Source organism: Penicillium argentinense (genome assembly GCF_028826775.1).
Source record: "Penicillium argentinense strain IBT 30761 chromosome Unknown utg000005l_segment0_segment0, whole genome shotgun sequence".
NCBI lineage: Eukaryota > Fungi > Ascomycota > Eurotiomycetes > Eurotiales > Aspergillaceae > Penicillium > Penicillium argentinense.
Genome location: NW_026622664.1, coordinates 4755561 through 4770086, shown reverse-complemented (window position 1 = coordinate 4770086; position 14526 = coordinate 4755561). Strand labels below are relative to the sequence as shown.

Sequence of the window (14526 nt, the reverse complement as noted above, 5' to 3'; positions counted from 1 at the left end):
CGTCACACCAAAGAAGCACCGACAATGTCCTGTGTCATGACGGGCATAGAGATCAATGCGTAAGGTGCTCAAGTCATATTGCTTCATCCAATTCAGCCACCCTTGCAGTCCGCTTCAGCTGTCACCGTGGGGATCTGGTTCCGCCTCATCAGTGATGTCGTAAACACCAAGGGGATGTTCATGTCATTGGCTGCTCAAAAGCGCGTGGCAACGTTAAGCGATCCGGCAAGAACCGGCTCTCCGCATTGGTCTTTTATAAGCCCTACGCAATGGGAGCTAGGGCGCTGAGCTGCATTATGCACATGTAACCGGAGACGAGCGACGGAAATCAGATGGGCCCGAGGGCCGGGATGCAGCTGGATTCGATCTATCTAAAAGAAAGTGCAGATCACCCGACGATCAACAAGCTTTCAGCTTGCATCCTCGTTCTTCCCCTCCTCCTGGAGCGATTAGAATAATCAGAAAACAAATCGTCTTATGAAATTGATTCTGGATTTTGATGAAATTTGGTGGGGAGTTGACCAGTAAATAGCGAATTTGTGAAGCGGAATTCATTTCCAATGCTAGAGCGATCGTTAAGCTCGCCCACCTAGAGCTTTTGTCGTAAGGGATGACTCCATATTCGCGACTCCCTCTCTCAGAAATTCTCCGTCTTGTTGGGCTCTTATTTGGAATAGCGTTCCCGGAAGAAGCCGACCCAACAGACCAGGCGGTCATAGAAAATGGAGCTTCGACCAATTGGCCGATTCTAAAATTGGTCAAGGTACAAAGACCGTTCGGGACTTTTTCAAGGAGATCTGCGCGTATGATGAATGCGTACAGGACCCAATTATCCAGCAACATCGAGGATTACGATTCCTTCGTGAGCTCGGGTCCACTTTCTATTTCTTCGAGGCCAAAGCCAGAGCTTCTGTCTACGCACAAGTAAGTCTTCCATGGATACGATCTCGCACATACTGTTAATAAATATGGCGCCGTAAAGCTTGCAAGCAAATTCACTAGAGAGAACAAAACGAAGAAGCTAAAAAGTTGAAAGAGGATGAATGAGGCATCCTTCCATGTGACCGGCCAACTTTGCCCCAAGGGAGCTGACGCCACTCCCGCTCAGGGTTATGTATGATCCATCACTTTGCTTCAGCCACACGAGGTTTTCAACCATCAACTACGCAAACCCGAACTTCTAACCCAAAAATTGTCTCCGTACGGAGGACTTCCAAGTTTGTAGTTCCTGCCGGGTGACTCGTTTCTCTGCAGTTGTCCACATGTGCCCGGTATCGCAGAAAAACGCTCGATTACCGTGGGCCAGTCCAGTCGAATTTCGAATTCAGTCAATTGCATGAACACCTGACGTTGAACATAGCAATGATCGGGAGTATACTCAGCTTGTACCTGAGAGATTACTGTCTCACATTGATGCAGTTTCACGACCTATGACAAAAGGCAGAGGAGGGGGAAGGGGGGGGGGGGGCTTTACTTTGCTTCAAAGGCCTGTATCGTCGGCCACATAGCGAAAGAATCCAATAAAAAAGATGAGGCAGATATTTTATTGGTTTATTGGTTAGCGTGGCCGACCTTGAATTAAGATTCCATAGCACAAGCTGCATGGTTGACCTTGGCAAACGGAGATTTGCACTCGGTAAGTTGCTTCAGGTCCCATGAAGACGAAACGGTTGACCACTGATGAATGAAGCCCAGCTCTCATCGGCGCGGATAGTTAGATTCAAAAGCGCAAGATAAGTTAATTCAGCCGTGTGCTTTACTAAGTTATTGTAAACTCGAGGCCTAGATGTCACACTGCTCTCAGTAACTGAGCACCTGAGATGACATACATGCAGGTGCAGCTGTAGGTACCAGATATTATATGTCACCTTACAGGATAGTATTCCAAATCATCAGAACAGAATGGAAGATATTATTTTGGGCAGACTGGCCTTGCTATTTGTTCGAGCTTACCTTAGGGTAGGCCATACGTACATTCGTCCCAACATTGGATGAGTCTTAACCATATAATTGCCTCTGTGAAGGGCTACGGCCGAATTGATTCAATTGAGCGGTGCCAACATGCTGTTTATCTGAAGCTTGGGGAAGTTTAGAAATAGGGGGTGGCCAGCGGTGACTAAATATCCTGGGGAGTTGATAGATCACATCGCACAGGCTTGGCCTGGGCAATAGATCGGGACCTGGCATGTTACAGCCTCAATGTTGCAGGCGGCAATCTTTCAAATATGATGGGACAGTGAAAACTATATGAAAACTAAGAATGACTGTTCAAAGACACCCAATTCATTAATATCTCCCATTAAACTTTCATAGTTGCTCGACAATGCTCTTGTGTGTCCAATAACTGAGGAAGCCTGGGAACAACTACTTGAATGGCGGGGCATAAGGAAGCGATAAGATAGAGAGAGCGCACAGACCAACATCCGAGAAATTTCCTTTCCACTGCACCACCTTGGAAGCAAACCACGAAAATCCCTCTACTCTCTTGCTACGATCGTTGCATTCCGTCCATTTCACGCGATTTGCAAGTTACGCACATTATGGCGGAACCTGTCTCATCGCCCGCTAAGCCCGTCCACACAATCGTGCTGGACGCCGGCCCCATCATCAAAAATTCCCCGCCGCTTTCCACTTTGCTCGCCCAATGCGACGAAATTATCACCACCCCGAAAGTGGTGAGCGAAATTCGCGATCCCGACGCCCGCGCCCGTATCGAGACCCTCTATCTGCCCTTCCTCAAGCAGCGAACCCCCACCCCGAACAGCTTCAGCGTTGTTAGCGAATTCGCCCGAAAGACCGGTGACCGTTCTGTGCTGAGTCGAAACGATATCGAAGTGCTGGCCCTCGCCTATGAGATCGAATGTGAACGTAATGGAGGCGACTGGCGACTGCGAAGCGTCCCGGGTCAAAAGCGTGTGAATGGAAAGCCGCCCGTGAAAGAGGACGAGCCCAAGGAACAGGGGTCGAAGGAAAACTCTGAGGCCACTGGCGTGGATGCAATCACCGAAGGTGTTAAAGGCGCAGTCGTTATCGACAGCGTTGAGAAGGCAGAGGCGAAGATCAAGGAGAACGGTGCAGCCTCCGAGACCGCCCCCGAGACCGCCACCCCGACCGAGGTTGTGAATGAGGATACCGCCGAGGCTCAAGGCGAGGACGCAGAAGAAGATGACACCGTTGACTCGGATGGCGGAGAATGGATCACACCCTCCAACTACAAGAAGCGGCTGGCCCGCGACGAAGCTGGTGGTGCTGCATCGGCCGCCTCGGAGCCGAAAACCATGCAGGTTGCAACCATGACCACTGATTTCGCAGTAAGTAAGCACTTGAAAAGAGTCTCTACAGGCCACCTCTAACTTGAACTTAGTGCCAAAACGTTCTTCTCCAAATGAACCTCAACCTTCTGTCGACAACCACTCTGCAGAGAATCCAGCATCTGCGCACTTTCATCAAGCGCTGCCATGCCTGCTTCCTCACCACCAAGGACATGAACAAGCAGTTCTGCCCTCGTTGCGGTAAAGATACTCTTACTCGTGTTTCCTGCACTACCACTGCCAATGGCCAATTCACCATGCACCTGAAGAAGAACATGCAGTGGAATAACCGTGGTAATGTGTACAGTGTCCCCAAGCCTGTCGCAGGTACCGCCAACGGCAAGTGGAAGGGAGGCGGTGGCAAGGGTGGATGGGGTCGAGATCTTGTCCTCGCCGAAGATCAGAAGGAGTTTGTCCGCGCTAACGCTGAAGAGGAGCGCCGCCAGCGTCGGGAGCGTGACCTGATGGACGAGGACTACCTGCCCGGTATCCTGACCGGTGAGCGCAACAGACAGGGAGGACGTACCAAGGTTGGCGCTGGCCGAAACGTCAACTCGCGAAAGCGCTAAACGCTGTGAACGACCTTGCATTACGGATTACATGGATGGAGTTTGGGACATGCGCAACAAAAAGTCATTGAATTGTCTTCCGTCATGATGGATCTACGGCATTTCTTGCACATAGATTTAGTACGACTTATATAGAGAACCACATATGGACGACGTTTATGAGAATATTTCAATTGGTAGCCATGAGTCAATCACCGAACAATATGTTGACCCCACTGCTTGTAGCAAAGAATCCAAGGAAATGCAATTCCAGTTGTCTGCAGACTGTACAAAACACCTTGCGCCATATCGGATAGAAACCGTTCAACCCATTTTTCCCAAGCAGAACTTTTGAATTTATTTCTCTGCAGCACCGATTATGTTAGTGTCGAGCGAAAGCTGTAAGGCGAGGAAATATTCATACCGGGCTGCTGGGTGAGCAGAAGACCGTAGCGCTTCTTCAAGGTAACGCGGTGGCTAGAGAAAAGAAGCGTCAATACCGTGACTCCTCTTGTGACTGCATCGAACTTGAGAGGTAAGGCACATACCGAGAGTACTTGTCATCGGGGGAAAAACGGGCGGGGTGGGCGGACTTGGAGACCTTGCCATCGACGACCTTCTTAAGTGTATAGACGCGCTTGCCGTCGGGACCGAGAGTGTACTGGGGTCTTGTCAGTAAAATGCCCAAGACAATTCATTGCTGTCACGAGGGTCGATTCGGAGTTCGCGAACGGTGGCAACGTACCATAAGATGCATTCTATGCGCGCAAAAAAGTCAGCATGACAGCTTCGTGAGGAGAAATTGGTGAGAAAATGGGGTAAGAGCACTTACTTGGCGGTATTTGGTGTTCTGTTGATCGAGACGTGCGGCGTTGACGGTGCGGAGGATTCTTGGAATTTTTTTGACACCGAACACTCGGACCACCTGCTTAGTCACCAGCGCGCTTAAAACCACGAAAATCATTTTCGCCCTCGGCAGCTTTTCCTCATCATCTTCTTGAGTGAATGATGCACCAGCGCACGCACTAAGTTGCCTTGCACACATCTTGCTCGGCCTGAAACGTCCCATGACGATGAATTAACGTTACCACAGTTGCCCAAAAGCCTCCAGAGCTCTGTGACCACTACAGGTATGTTTTCACCATAGCTCTCGAAGCTATCTCTTTTTCTGCTTCCCACCTCCCGCCCACTGCCCCCCTCTTCAATGATGACCAAATATACCCAAGCCAAGGCAGACGGCACTGATTTCTAGCTGTCTGTCAATGAGTATGCTTATTTTGACTACTACGGTATCTGAGAAAATTCATCAAAGCACAACATGTTCACCAACTTGCTTCGTGGAAGAGATTGCTAATTGGACTCTTCGATCAGGATTCTTTCGTTCATTTCAGTAACAAATACTTGAAGATGGCTGAAGTTACCAGCCCAGCAAAGGCGAGCCCTGCGGTCGGCCCCGAGAAAGCGAATACTCGCCCGGCCCGGGGGTCTCGTCCTCCTAGACCGAATTACAAACACATTCATCGCTTTCCTTTTCCACTCAATGTTCAGCCTGTTCTTCTTCCACCTGTAATTCCTCATAACCCCGTCTCAATCATTAGTGCTGTCCTCTCGTACCTTACCTTCCTTATCTCTCCACCTAGCCAAGAAATCTACTCTGCATACTTCGACCCGGCGACCTCCTCCATCCATGTGACGGACGAGAGGGCGATCAGAGCACTGTGGGAGAGGGGCTTCTTCGGCAAAGGCAACCTGAGCCGGAGTGAGCCCAGTTGGTTGGAGCGCGAGAAGAAGAGACGGGGCTTGCTCGGCGGTCAATCCAGCGAGGAGGTCACCAGGAAGCGCAGGGCAGAACGACGTGAATTGAAGCTGGAACGAGCGAGATCGGAAAGGCTTCTCATTGAGGAACGGCTCAAAGTTGAGGCGGCTGCTCGAGAGTCCGGCAGGGCAACACCGTCGACAGACGGTGTCGCCGATGCGACAGCAATCACAATCGAAAAATTTTCAGTCAAGAAGGCGATGGACGCCAAGTATCGCGAATCCCGCGAAGCACGACTACGCACAGCGCAAAACGGAGAGCCTGTGCCAGCCCCCGATGCGTCGTCGTCTGCCAATGGCAAATCCGTGCGCTTTTCGTCTGTCGCTGAAGAGAAGGAGGTAACGTCGACCTCGACTATTCCGCTCCAGGACTCGAGTTCCACCTATGGTGACGACGTCGATGCCGATGATATCTTTGAGAACCAGGAGCACCTTCAAATTTCTAATGAAGAAGCATTCTTCCTTGTCTACGGATTAGGCGTTTTGCGAGTCTTCGATCGTGAACAAAGTTCCGCCATCCCAGCATCATCTCTACTTCCTCTTCTCCGCCGGCACTCCTACTTCCCTCCCAATGACGATTCCGCCAAGTTGGAGCCGGACGATCCTTTCATGCTATCCTACGTCGTGTACCACCACTTTCGATCCCTTGGGTGGGTAGTGCGGTCTGGTGTGAAATTCGGAACTGACTACTTGCTCTACAACCGCGGGCCAGTCTTTTCTCACGCCGAGTTCGCTGTCATTATTGTTCCTTCCTATACCCATTCATACTGGTCGCAGACAGAGAAACTGAAGGAGTATGCAGCTGCCAAGCAGGCTCGTAGCTGGTGGTGGCTGCACTGCGTCAATCGTGTCCAGGCCCAGGTCAAGAAGAGTCTCGTTATCTGTTATGTCGAGGTGCCGCCGCCGGTCGATTCATCGCAGGATATTGGAACCCTGCTAGGCCAATACCGCGTGCGGGAATTCCTTTTGCGACGATGGATCCCTAATCGCACTCGTGACTAGGGAGACTTCGGCACCATATTGAATGCTGATTCATAAAATATAGCATTCAACATCAAGTATGAGATTGGGCTTCAGACACCCCCTCATCAGTCTGTATATTTAAATGTGAATTAAGATACCCCTAATCGCATTTGTCATTATCATCGTAATTCGTCCTGGGTTTTACTTTGTTACATTAAATATTTGGTCGTACTTGGAACACATAAATTCTACAATTTGCGTCCATTGAACAGCCAATATCGTATGGTACGCTATGCTAAATTAGGCAATATTACTGGTGATGCACGTGACTGACGCGTTTCGCGTTTTTGACTTCGTTTGCCACGACAGTTTGACGTCCTGGACTTTGTTTGCCAAGGTCCGCCTCAGTACTAGGCCAGAACATGCCTTTTATACGGACGAGAAGAATAATTGTCTGCTGAAATACTGTCTCGCGAGGCATGGAGACGCAAGATAGCCTCGACATCGCCAAGCTGCAACGCGTCGCGTTGGGACTAGTATGTAACGTCCTGCGGCGTTCCAGAATCTCATTGGGCTGACCTCGGTCTTTTCAGGAGCACGAACCATCGCAATCGTTTCCAACCGACCAGGCAGGGATTGACAGTGCCTCTCTCAAGGATTCCCTCTGTCTCTACGACCTTCCTGCCAGTCGTTCTTATGGTGACGCATCGCCGACTTACCAAGGGTTCTCCTCCATACCTCCGTCGAACCGTGCCAAGTCGGACCTCTCGCACCGCTCCTCCCACCCCTCTGCCGCAACACACCATGAAAAAGCCTCAATGAGCTACCATAATCCTGCGACTGCGTCGAGTGAAGTACAGCCTTTGCAAAGGTCACCGCCCGAGCAGATGGAGTCTGCCGAATGTGACCCCGGGGATACCCAGGTCGTCTCGCAATCGGTCTATGACAGCATTATTCGGCAAAATGGAGAATCCATGTATCAGGAGTGTACGCAAAATGGGGCCGATGGTGCGACGCTCATGACTCTACATGAAGGCGACAGTGGTCATCTCGATCTTCTCGCCGAATTCGACAGCGCACGCGAAAGGAACCAGTCACCGAACAACGACGACGAAAGTGTTTACGGACAGAGCCCATCCTCCCCAATTGCTGACCATGGCCTCCAACCCGAGTTTTTCCCCGAATCACAACGCTTCTTGACAGCCACGCCGGCGACCGCAATCAAAAAGAACCAGACACCGGGCACCTCCCAGACCCCGAGTGTTTCCCGGAATCCGTTACAGGGGGATGTTGGATCAAGTGGCGGTCTTCTGATGGGCCTCAGCCAGGCCTTCAAGAATACACAAGCTCCATCCTCTCCGCTGGTCCACGGTCTGCAGTCGGAATTGGCATCAGACCGGCCGTCCCCCAATATCCCAATTCAACAACGCATTCACAACCCCATCTCATCGCCTCTCATGAACTTCCCCGGACATTTAGCACACGAGTCGTCTGAACCGAACCTGAATTACATTTCATTGAAGGAGTCGCAAAATAACCGTAACAAGACTTTGGGGAGGAGGTTGACGCGATCTGAAGAAAATCTACACTCGGGCGATCAGATTGATCAGGAATTCTACAAAGAACCATCTTTCGTGGAAGCGGCGAGACGTCGGCGAGAAATCGATGAGGAAACAGCTGCACAATTTCTTGCTCTGAATTCTCCTGAACGCCCCGAAAGTAATGCCTGTGAATTATCACCGGCCCACTCGATCCATATACATGAAGACGAGGCAATCGGTATGGAAGGTGCTGGGAGAGAAGACGGAATGGAAGCTGCTGGGAGCGAAGAGGAAACGGAGCAGGAAGAGGACCATGCTCCCCAGGTTCCTCAGTCGCAGGAGTCTGGTCCCAATTCATCTATGGAAGAAGATAAGGAAAATTATGTCGGTCCTCACGACGCAGTCGTTGCTACCAACAGCGCACATGATCGTCTCTCTCAGGCTCTTGGTATAGACGGAAGTCAGTTGAGACTGGACCATGATGCGAACACGGCGCCTCAAGAACCCAGCGCTTTTGATGACTCTCGCCCTGACGAGTTTGTGGCAAGGTCATCTCAAGTAATGGTGAAAGACTCTCAGCAGTCACCACAAGCTTCACCGCAACATGGCAATGCAATCTTGGGACCACAGCCAGTATTTGCTCCTATGCAAATCGACTCCCATATTCACGTCGCTCAAACGTCTCCCGTCCGACAAGACCAGCTTTCACCTCTTGGCTCACGACCGGGGATGAGGGATTCTCAGCACCCTCAAGAAAACCTACAACACCAGCAAATTCCACAGTCTTCAGACCATGTTGATCCTAGAAACATGAACGGACATTCGACTAGTCAGAGTAGAACTGTCGACTCCAGCAATTCCTTCAGCCGACCTCAACCTGCCGGATCATTACATCGCAGGACTGAATCAGGCCAGGGGGAGAAATCATCGTCACTGCCTTCTCAAATTAAGGAGACTCCAATCCATTTGCGGCAAAGCCCCGAACGTGTGGGATCAAGCAGATGGGAGGGCGAGTCAAATGCCGATGCCACGAACGAAGATGATGATGATCTTCCTCCTATGTTCCCGGCCGGCCATGGCCCTCGTTTCAGTCAGCAACAGCGCCCATCTCAAACCCGAGCACAATCTTCGCCAATAAAAGCCAAGCCGCCGATATTGTCAAGCCCGAGTGGACGACAACGCCGAAGATTGACTGACATCGCCTCGGATACATCCCCTCAAGTTAATGCCAAAATGGGCGATATCGATATGAGTTTTTTCGCAAATGACCCTGATTTCAACGCATTGATACAAGGGTCACCCACTCGCCCGAGAAAAAGGCGCTGCGGAAATTTAGGACAGACGTTTCATACAATACCCGACACTGCCATTCCTTCTACCCCTCGTACTCAGCCTCCCAAGACAATCGAACCTATTCGCGAGGTCTCTAGTCCTGCACAGGCATATGCAAACCACTCTTCGCCCGGAATTCGCGTTCCTATAACCACCAGTCGCAGGCAGTCTGGGCTCTCTCGGCGTACGGATGAGAGTGTATGGGAAATCGAGAACTCTCCCCAGCAAGTCATTCGCCGCAGATCAAGGTCAGCTCGTCAACCCGCTTGTTCTGGTCGCCGACTACGGACCCCACAGCCTATTCCAGAACAGCCTCAGGATGAGCAGCCTCGGGATGAACAGCCGGATCCACCAGCCGCCGTCAATGAAGCGCCTGAAACAGCTGATGTTGAGGAAGCTCCTGTCAAGGTACCGGCTTCTGAACCAACAGCTCCTCCCGCACCAACCCCATCCGAGCCACCCCCGTCATCTGAACTCATGGAAATGGAAAATGGCTCTGAAGACTTGTTGCCATCAGGCAATTTGCCCGCGAGCACTCCTACCTCGCCTCAACTACCCGTGGCTGTCTATGACGACCGTCAGATCGCCCCCAGTCAAATACTCGCTTTATGGATGGGCCAAAAGCGAGCCTATTATCCAGGAACTTGCTTTGGAACACCGCTTGGATGCTCAGCAACTAAATACTCTGTTAAATTCGAGGACAGTCCGCCTGTTGAAGTTAATAGGGGTGCAGTGAAGAGGCTGGAACTTCGAATCGGAGATGGTGTCAAAGTCGACATGCCTGGTGTTCCCAAGGTTACGCACATTGTCCGTGGGTTTGAGGATAAACTCACTCGTGACGAGCTGGGTGACGCTGCAGACCGTGGTGTTTATCCCCAAACTGACGTTTTTGGCTACTCAACCCTTATTCTCGGTCCGAAACAGCGCAAGAGTCTTCCCAATGGCGGCCTGAATAACAGTGACAATATTATCAGGGTCCCCGTTGGCCGCATATACTTTGATATGATCCTATGGAATCAACTCAAGGACCGAGCATTTACATACCAACCCGAACCTGCGTCTGTCCGTGAAAGCGTGCCTCAGACACCCTCTCAGAAATCGTCTCTCCCCGCATCCCCGAGCGCCAGATTTTCACGCAGTTTCCAAGGCGTTGGTCTTTTTTCCAACATGGCATTTGCTGTTTCATACAAGGAAGATGACGGATCAAAGAACCGCGTTACAACGCTCATCAAAGAAAATGGTGGGTCCATCTTGGAGAACGGTTTCACCGAACTTTTTGAGTCTTCCTCTGTCCTGCCCATATCAACTCCAACCAAGGGCCAGTCCAAGGAGCGAAGAATTCGCCCTGGACTCCATCTCACCGATTTGGCTGAAAATGTCGGTTTCGCCTGCCTGATAGCCGACACGCATTCGCGCCGTGAGAAGTACATGCAGGCACTAGCACTTAACCTACCTTGTCTTTCAGGACGGTGGATCGAGGACTGTGTGGCCAAGGGTCGTGTCCTAAATTGGGACATCTACCTCCTCCCTGCAGGAGACTCTATGTATCTCAATGGCGCCACGAAATCGCGAGTGATGACCCCAACTCCGCCATCCGAAGCACGCCTAGTTCGCACAATCTCCACACGACCAAGGCTGCTTGCCGGAAACTCAGTCCTCATCGTCATGGGTCGCGGCAAAGCCGAAGAAAAGCGCAAGGCTTACGTCTTTCTCACATTTGCGTTGGGCGCCTCCCGAGTTGAGCGTGTTCCCGATTTGGAGACGGCTCGCGCAATGATGGATTCGCAGTTCGAGTCCGGTCTTCCTTGTACCTGGGACTTCATTTATGTCGATGATGCCGACCAGGATGCTGCCCGGGAGATGTTGGCACCTCGGCCAAAGATGCAAAGGATTCACTTGGTACATGGGAAGAAACGGAAGAAGTCTGCCACCTGGACCTTGGATAACTCCGACACAAATACCACCGCAAGAGTTGTCGGAAACGAGTTCGTCTGTCAGAGCTTAATTCTGGGTCGACTATTTGAGGAGTGATGTTTTGATTATATTTTATTTTTAAACCTTGATACCAATCTCACCGAGCATACTAAATCATATCAATGCCATACATTCATCCATATCCCAGTGACCAAGGAACGCGAGGCGGCCCGGCCCGACTAGCAACTTCGCTCTGAAGTACGACTTAAATACCAAGTTTGAAGCCACCCCAGTTGAGCCTGGAGAAGATGCCCTTAGGGTCGTAAGAAGACCTGATCTCTCTCATGCGGGCAACATTTTCTTTCGGGAATCCCGCGAATGGATCCTGCCACTCTCCAGCGTCGCCCATGTAGACGAACTCAGAGGCTATTCCCTTCTTGACATTGATAGCATGGAGATGCTCTGCAAGCTGACGAGACCAGGCCTCGACACGAAGGTCATCCTGAGCCAACGCCCAGCCAGTACTAAATTGCCATACTGGGAGATAGGTTAGCTAAAGGACAATGTATGAACAATGGGATGCTTTAAACGTACGGATATGAGACTCTTCTTCAAGTCCCCAGACATTTCCAACTCCATTGGTCCGGGCAACCCGGGCAGCACTCGCAGATGCAATGTTGATCACGAATGTCGGATAGAGGCCCTCAATGTCGGCGATCTGATCAACTGCGTCTTTCCAAGTTTTGTAAATAGAGTGGAGAACATCTGCATCTGGCTTCATTGTCTTGTGGGAGAACATGACCCTAAAAAGTAAAGTGGATTAGCAGACTTGGATATCGGTCTCGATGGTGTTATAGTCGAGGTATTTACCTAAACATCTGCTTAGGAGAATCAAGATCAGTCGCCCATTGCTTCATGGTCGTGACATTGTTGATCCTCGTCGTAGCAGGGATTGCAGAGAAGTTGGCAAATTGAGACGGGGGCCTGCTGACACCCTCCTGAACACCCAGAAGTGAGGCGGATGCCACTTTTGTTGTAGCATTATATTGCACGGTGGCAACCATGCCGGCAGCAATGGGATCCTTGTCGTCAAGCATAGCCATATCACACACCGCAGTCAAGAAATCTGGAATCCCACTCTCATTGTAAACCTGAATGGTGGTGCTGACCTTGGGGATATCGAACGTTCGCAACGTAAATTTTGTGACAATGCCATAGTTGTTGGCACCGCCCTTCAATGCCCAGAATAGATCGGGGTGGGATGACTTGTTGACTGTTATTTGGCTTGCATTGCCCAGCACAATATCGTAGCTCACAACGTTGTCCATAGCATAGCCATATTTGTTGTTGAAATAGTGGAATCCGCCGATGAGACTAAGTCCAGGAACACCGATCGTCTTCAAGCGACCCCCAATCGCGGCGCGACCGTACGGCTCGAGAGCCGAATAGACATCATACCAGTTCAGTCCAGGCCCTACTTCGATAGTATCCCTTTTGACGATAACGTTGTTCAATTTCTCCAAGGCCAAAAGAACGCCGCCATCGATATTGTTCGATCCTGGGTACTGGGTTGATGTTAGCGATGCTACCAAATGTAGTATTCAATAAAGGCGACAACACACATTCATGTGACCTCCACCTCGCACTGCAAATTGAGCATTGCAAGATTTAAAAATCGAGACGGCCTTGGACACTTCGTCTGCGGATGCAGGTAGAAAAATGCACGCAGGAGATAAATCTGCGCGTACATCCCAATAGTTTTCCGCAGCTTGGACAACATAGGTTGCGCTGCTTGGGAGGATGACTTCGCCAAGCTCACAAGAGAGCTTTTTGCACGCACAAGTAGATCCCTTTGTAGGCGCGAAATCTCCCAGCGGAGTGGTGACTGATGAACCGGCCCCAGTGCTGGAACTGGCAGCCACCAGAGTTAGAAGAGATAATTCGACAAGGAGTCTCATCGTGAATTGAAATCAAGTAGTGGTTCAAACACGTCGAGTCGGGTATTTGATGAGTGTTATTCGGTTCTCCAGCCTTTATAACTTCCATGTGAGCGATTGATTGCAGCCTCCCAATGCCGCCTGTATGTAGCTACCAGAGGCTCGGCCTGCTCGGCAGTAGGTGTTTGAAACGCTGATCACTCTGTTCGACCGTCGTCCCGCTCGGGTGCAGAAGAAACCGGTCATGTCTTTCGGAACCGTGAGCAGATGGAACTCCACATTTGGGATGTATGATCGCGACACTGGGTCGTGATTAGACCGATTGACGAAAGCATTGAGGCTTAGCATTGTGCTTGAAACTCGTCTGCCTTCCAGGCAGGCAGAATCTGTCGATTTTATCTCTGCGCACGCTTGAAAGCAGACATTCTGCGGGTATAAGCATGAATATCACAGGGGAAAGAAAGGATGAAATGGCGATCAGCGGGGATATCCGAACCCGAACCCGAACCCGAGCTCGCGCTGCCAAATGTTGATGCGGTTGGGTTCTTATTCGGGTTCGGCAACATCCCCATTGGGACGCTGCTCGTAGGTAGCGCCAGTCTAAAATAAGGAAATATTGAGAGACTCTGCATGAAATATGGTTGTCGTTTTCTACACCCACGAAATAGCCGCACCTGAAATTAGGAGTTGTTCTAGAATGATTCTAGCTTCTCCAGTTTTCATCTAATCCTTTTATCATCCGAAATTCATAACCGAGCTCCAATTTGGGTTACATGAAGAAATGTCAAGATGGATAACGAAATTTCATATTTGGAACATGAAATTATCATTCCAAGCTTGAAACTTGCATTGTTTCTCATAGAGTCAAGGCCTGGCTACTTCCCGATCAGTACGCAGCGTACTATTCATGTCCAACGAACGCACTTTGATTCGAATATTCTGCAGTTTTCAACGTGAAAATTGCTCAGATTCATTTTAGCACGCGGTTTATGTAGTTCGTTCACTTCTCCAATTTCTGTAGTAAAGTTGGAGTAGGTGGAGCGCATACAATCGTCGAGCGGGTCTTGAGTGTACACTTCCCCGCTCTCATATCCTTGTCAACTTTCATCGCTCGCGATACATCTCCAATTCTTCAATCATCTCCCATTCTTACTACAGATACCCC

General features: G+C 50.4%; 5 protein-coding genes across 5 annotated transcripts; 3 read left to right on the top strand and 2 right to left on the bottom strand.

The window, feature by feature from the left end:
- Positions 1 to 2540: 2540 nt before the first annotated feature.
- On the top strand, positions 2541 to 3880 carry N7532_006574 (rRNA-binding endoribonuclease; the record flags this gene model as incomplete). The annotated part of the gene is made up of 2 exons (XM_056619068.1): positions 2541 to 3311; positions 3365 to 3880. The coding sequence occupies 2 exons, from the start codon at positions 2541 to 2543 to the stop codon at positions 3878 to 3880; spliced, it is 1287 nt and encodes a 428-aa protein (XP_056475227.1).
- Positions 3881 to 4216: 336 nt separating this feature from the next.
- N7532_006573 (H/ACA ribonucleoprotein complex subunit NOP10) lies at positions 4217 to 4823 on the bottom strand (the record flags this gene model as incomplete). The annotated part of the gene is made up of 5 exons (XM_056619067.1): positions 4217 to 4224; positions 4284 to 4336; positions 4408 to 4520; positions 4567 to 4617; positions 4692 to 4823. 5 exons carry the CDS (start codon positions 4821 to 4823, stop codon positions 4217 to 4219), a joined length of 357 nt encoding a protein of 118 aa, XP_056475226.1.
- A 443-nt stretch (positions 4824 to 5266) lies between these two features.
- On the top strand, positions 5267 to 6676 carry sen2 (tRNA splicing endonuclease subunit SEN2; the record flags this gene model as incomplete). Its single annotated transcript, XM_056619066.1, has 1 exon — positions 5267 to 6676. One exon carries the CDS (start codon positions 5267 to 5269, stop codon positions 6674 to 6676), a length of 1410 nt encoding a protein of 469 aa, XP_056475225.1.
- Positions 6677 to 7116: 440 nt separating this feature from the next.
- On the top strand, positions 7117 to 11541 carry N7532_006571 (chromatin-binding protein RAD9; the record flags this gene model as incomplete). The annotated part of the gene is made up of 2 exons (XM_056619065.1): positions 7117 to 7173; positions 7231 to 11541. 2 exons carry the CDS (start codon positions 7117 to 7119, stop codon positions 11539 to 11541), a joined length of 4368 nt encoding a protein of 1455 aa, XP_056475224.1.
- A 148-nt stretch (positions 11542 to 11689) lies between these two features.
- Positions 11690 to 13382, bottom strand: N7532_006570 (FAD-binding oxidoreductase; the record flags this gene model as incomplete). Its single annotated transcript, XM_056619064.1, has 4 exons — positions 11690 to 11961; positions 12019 to 12227; positions 12295 to 12989; positions 13047 to 13382. 4 exons carry the CDS (start codon positions 13380 to 13382, stop codon positions 11690 to 11692), a joined length of 1512 nt encoding a protein of 503 aa, XP_056475223.1.
- Between the last annotated feature and the right edge of the window lie 1144 nt (positions 13383 to 14526).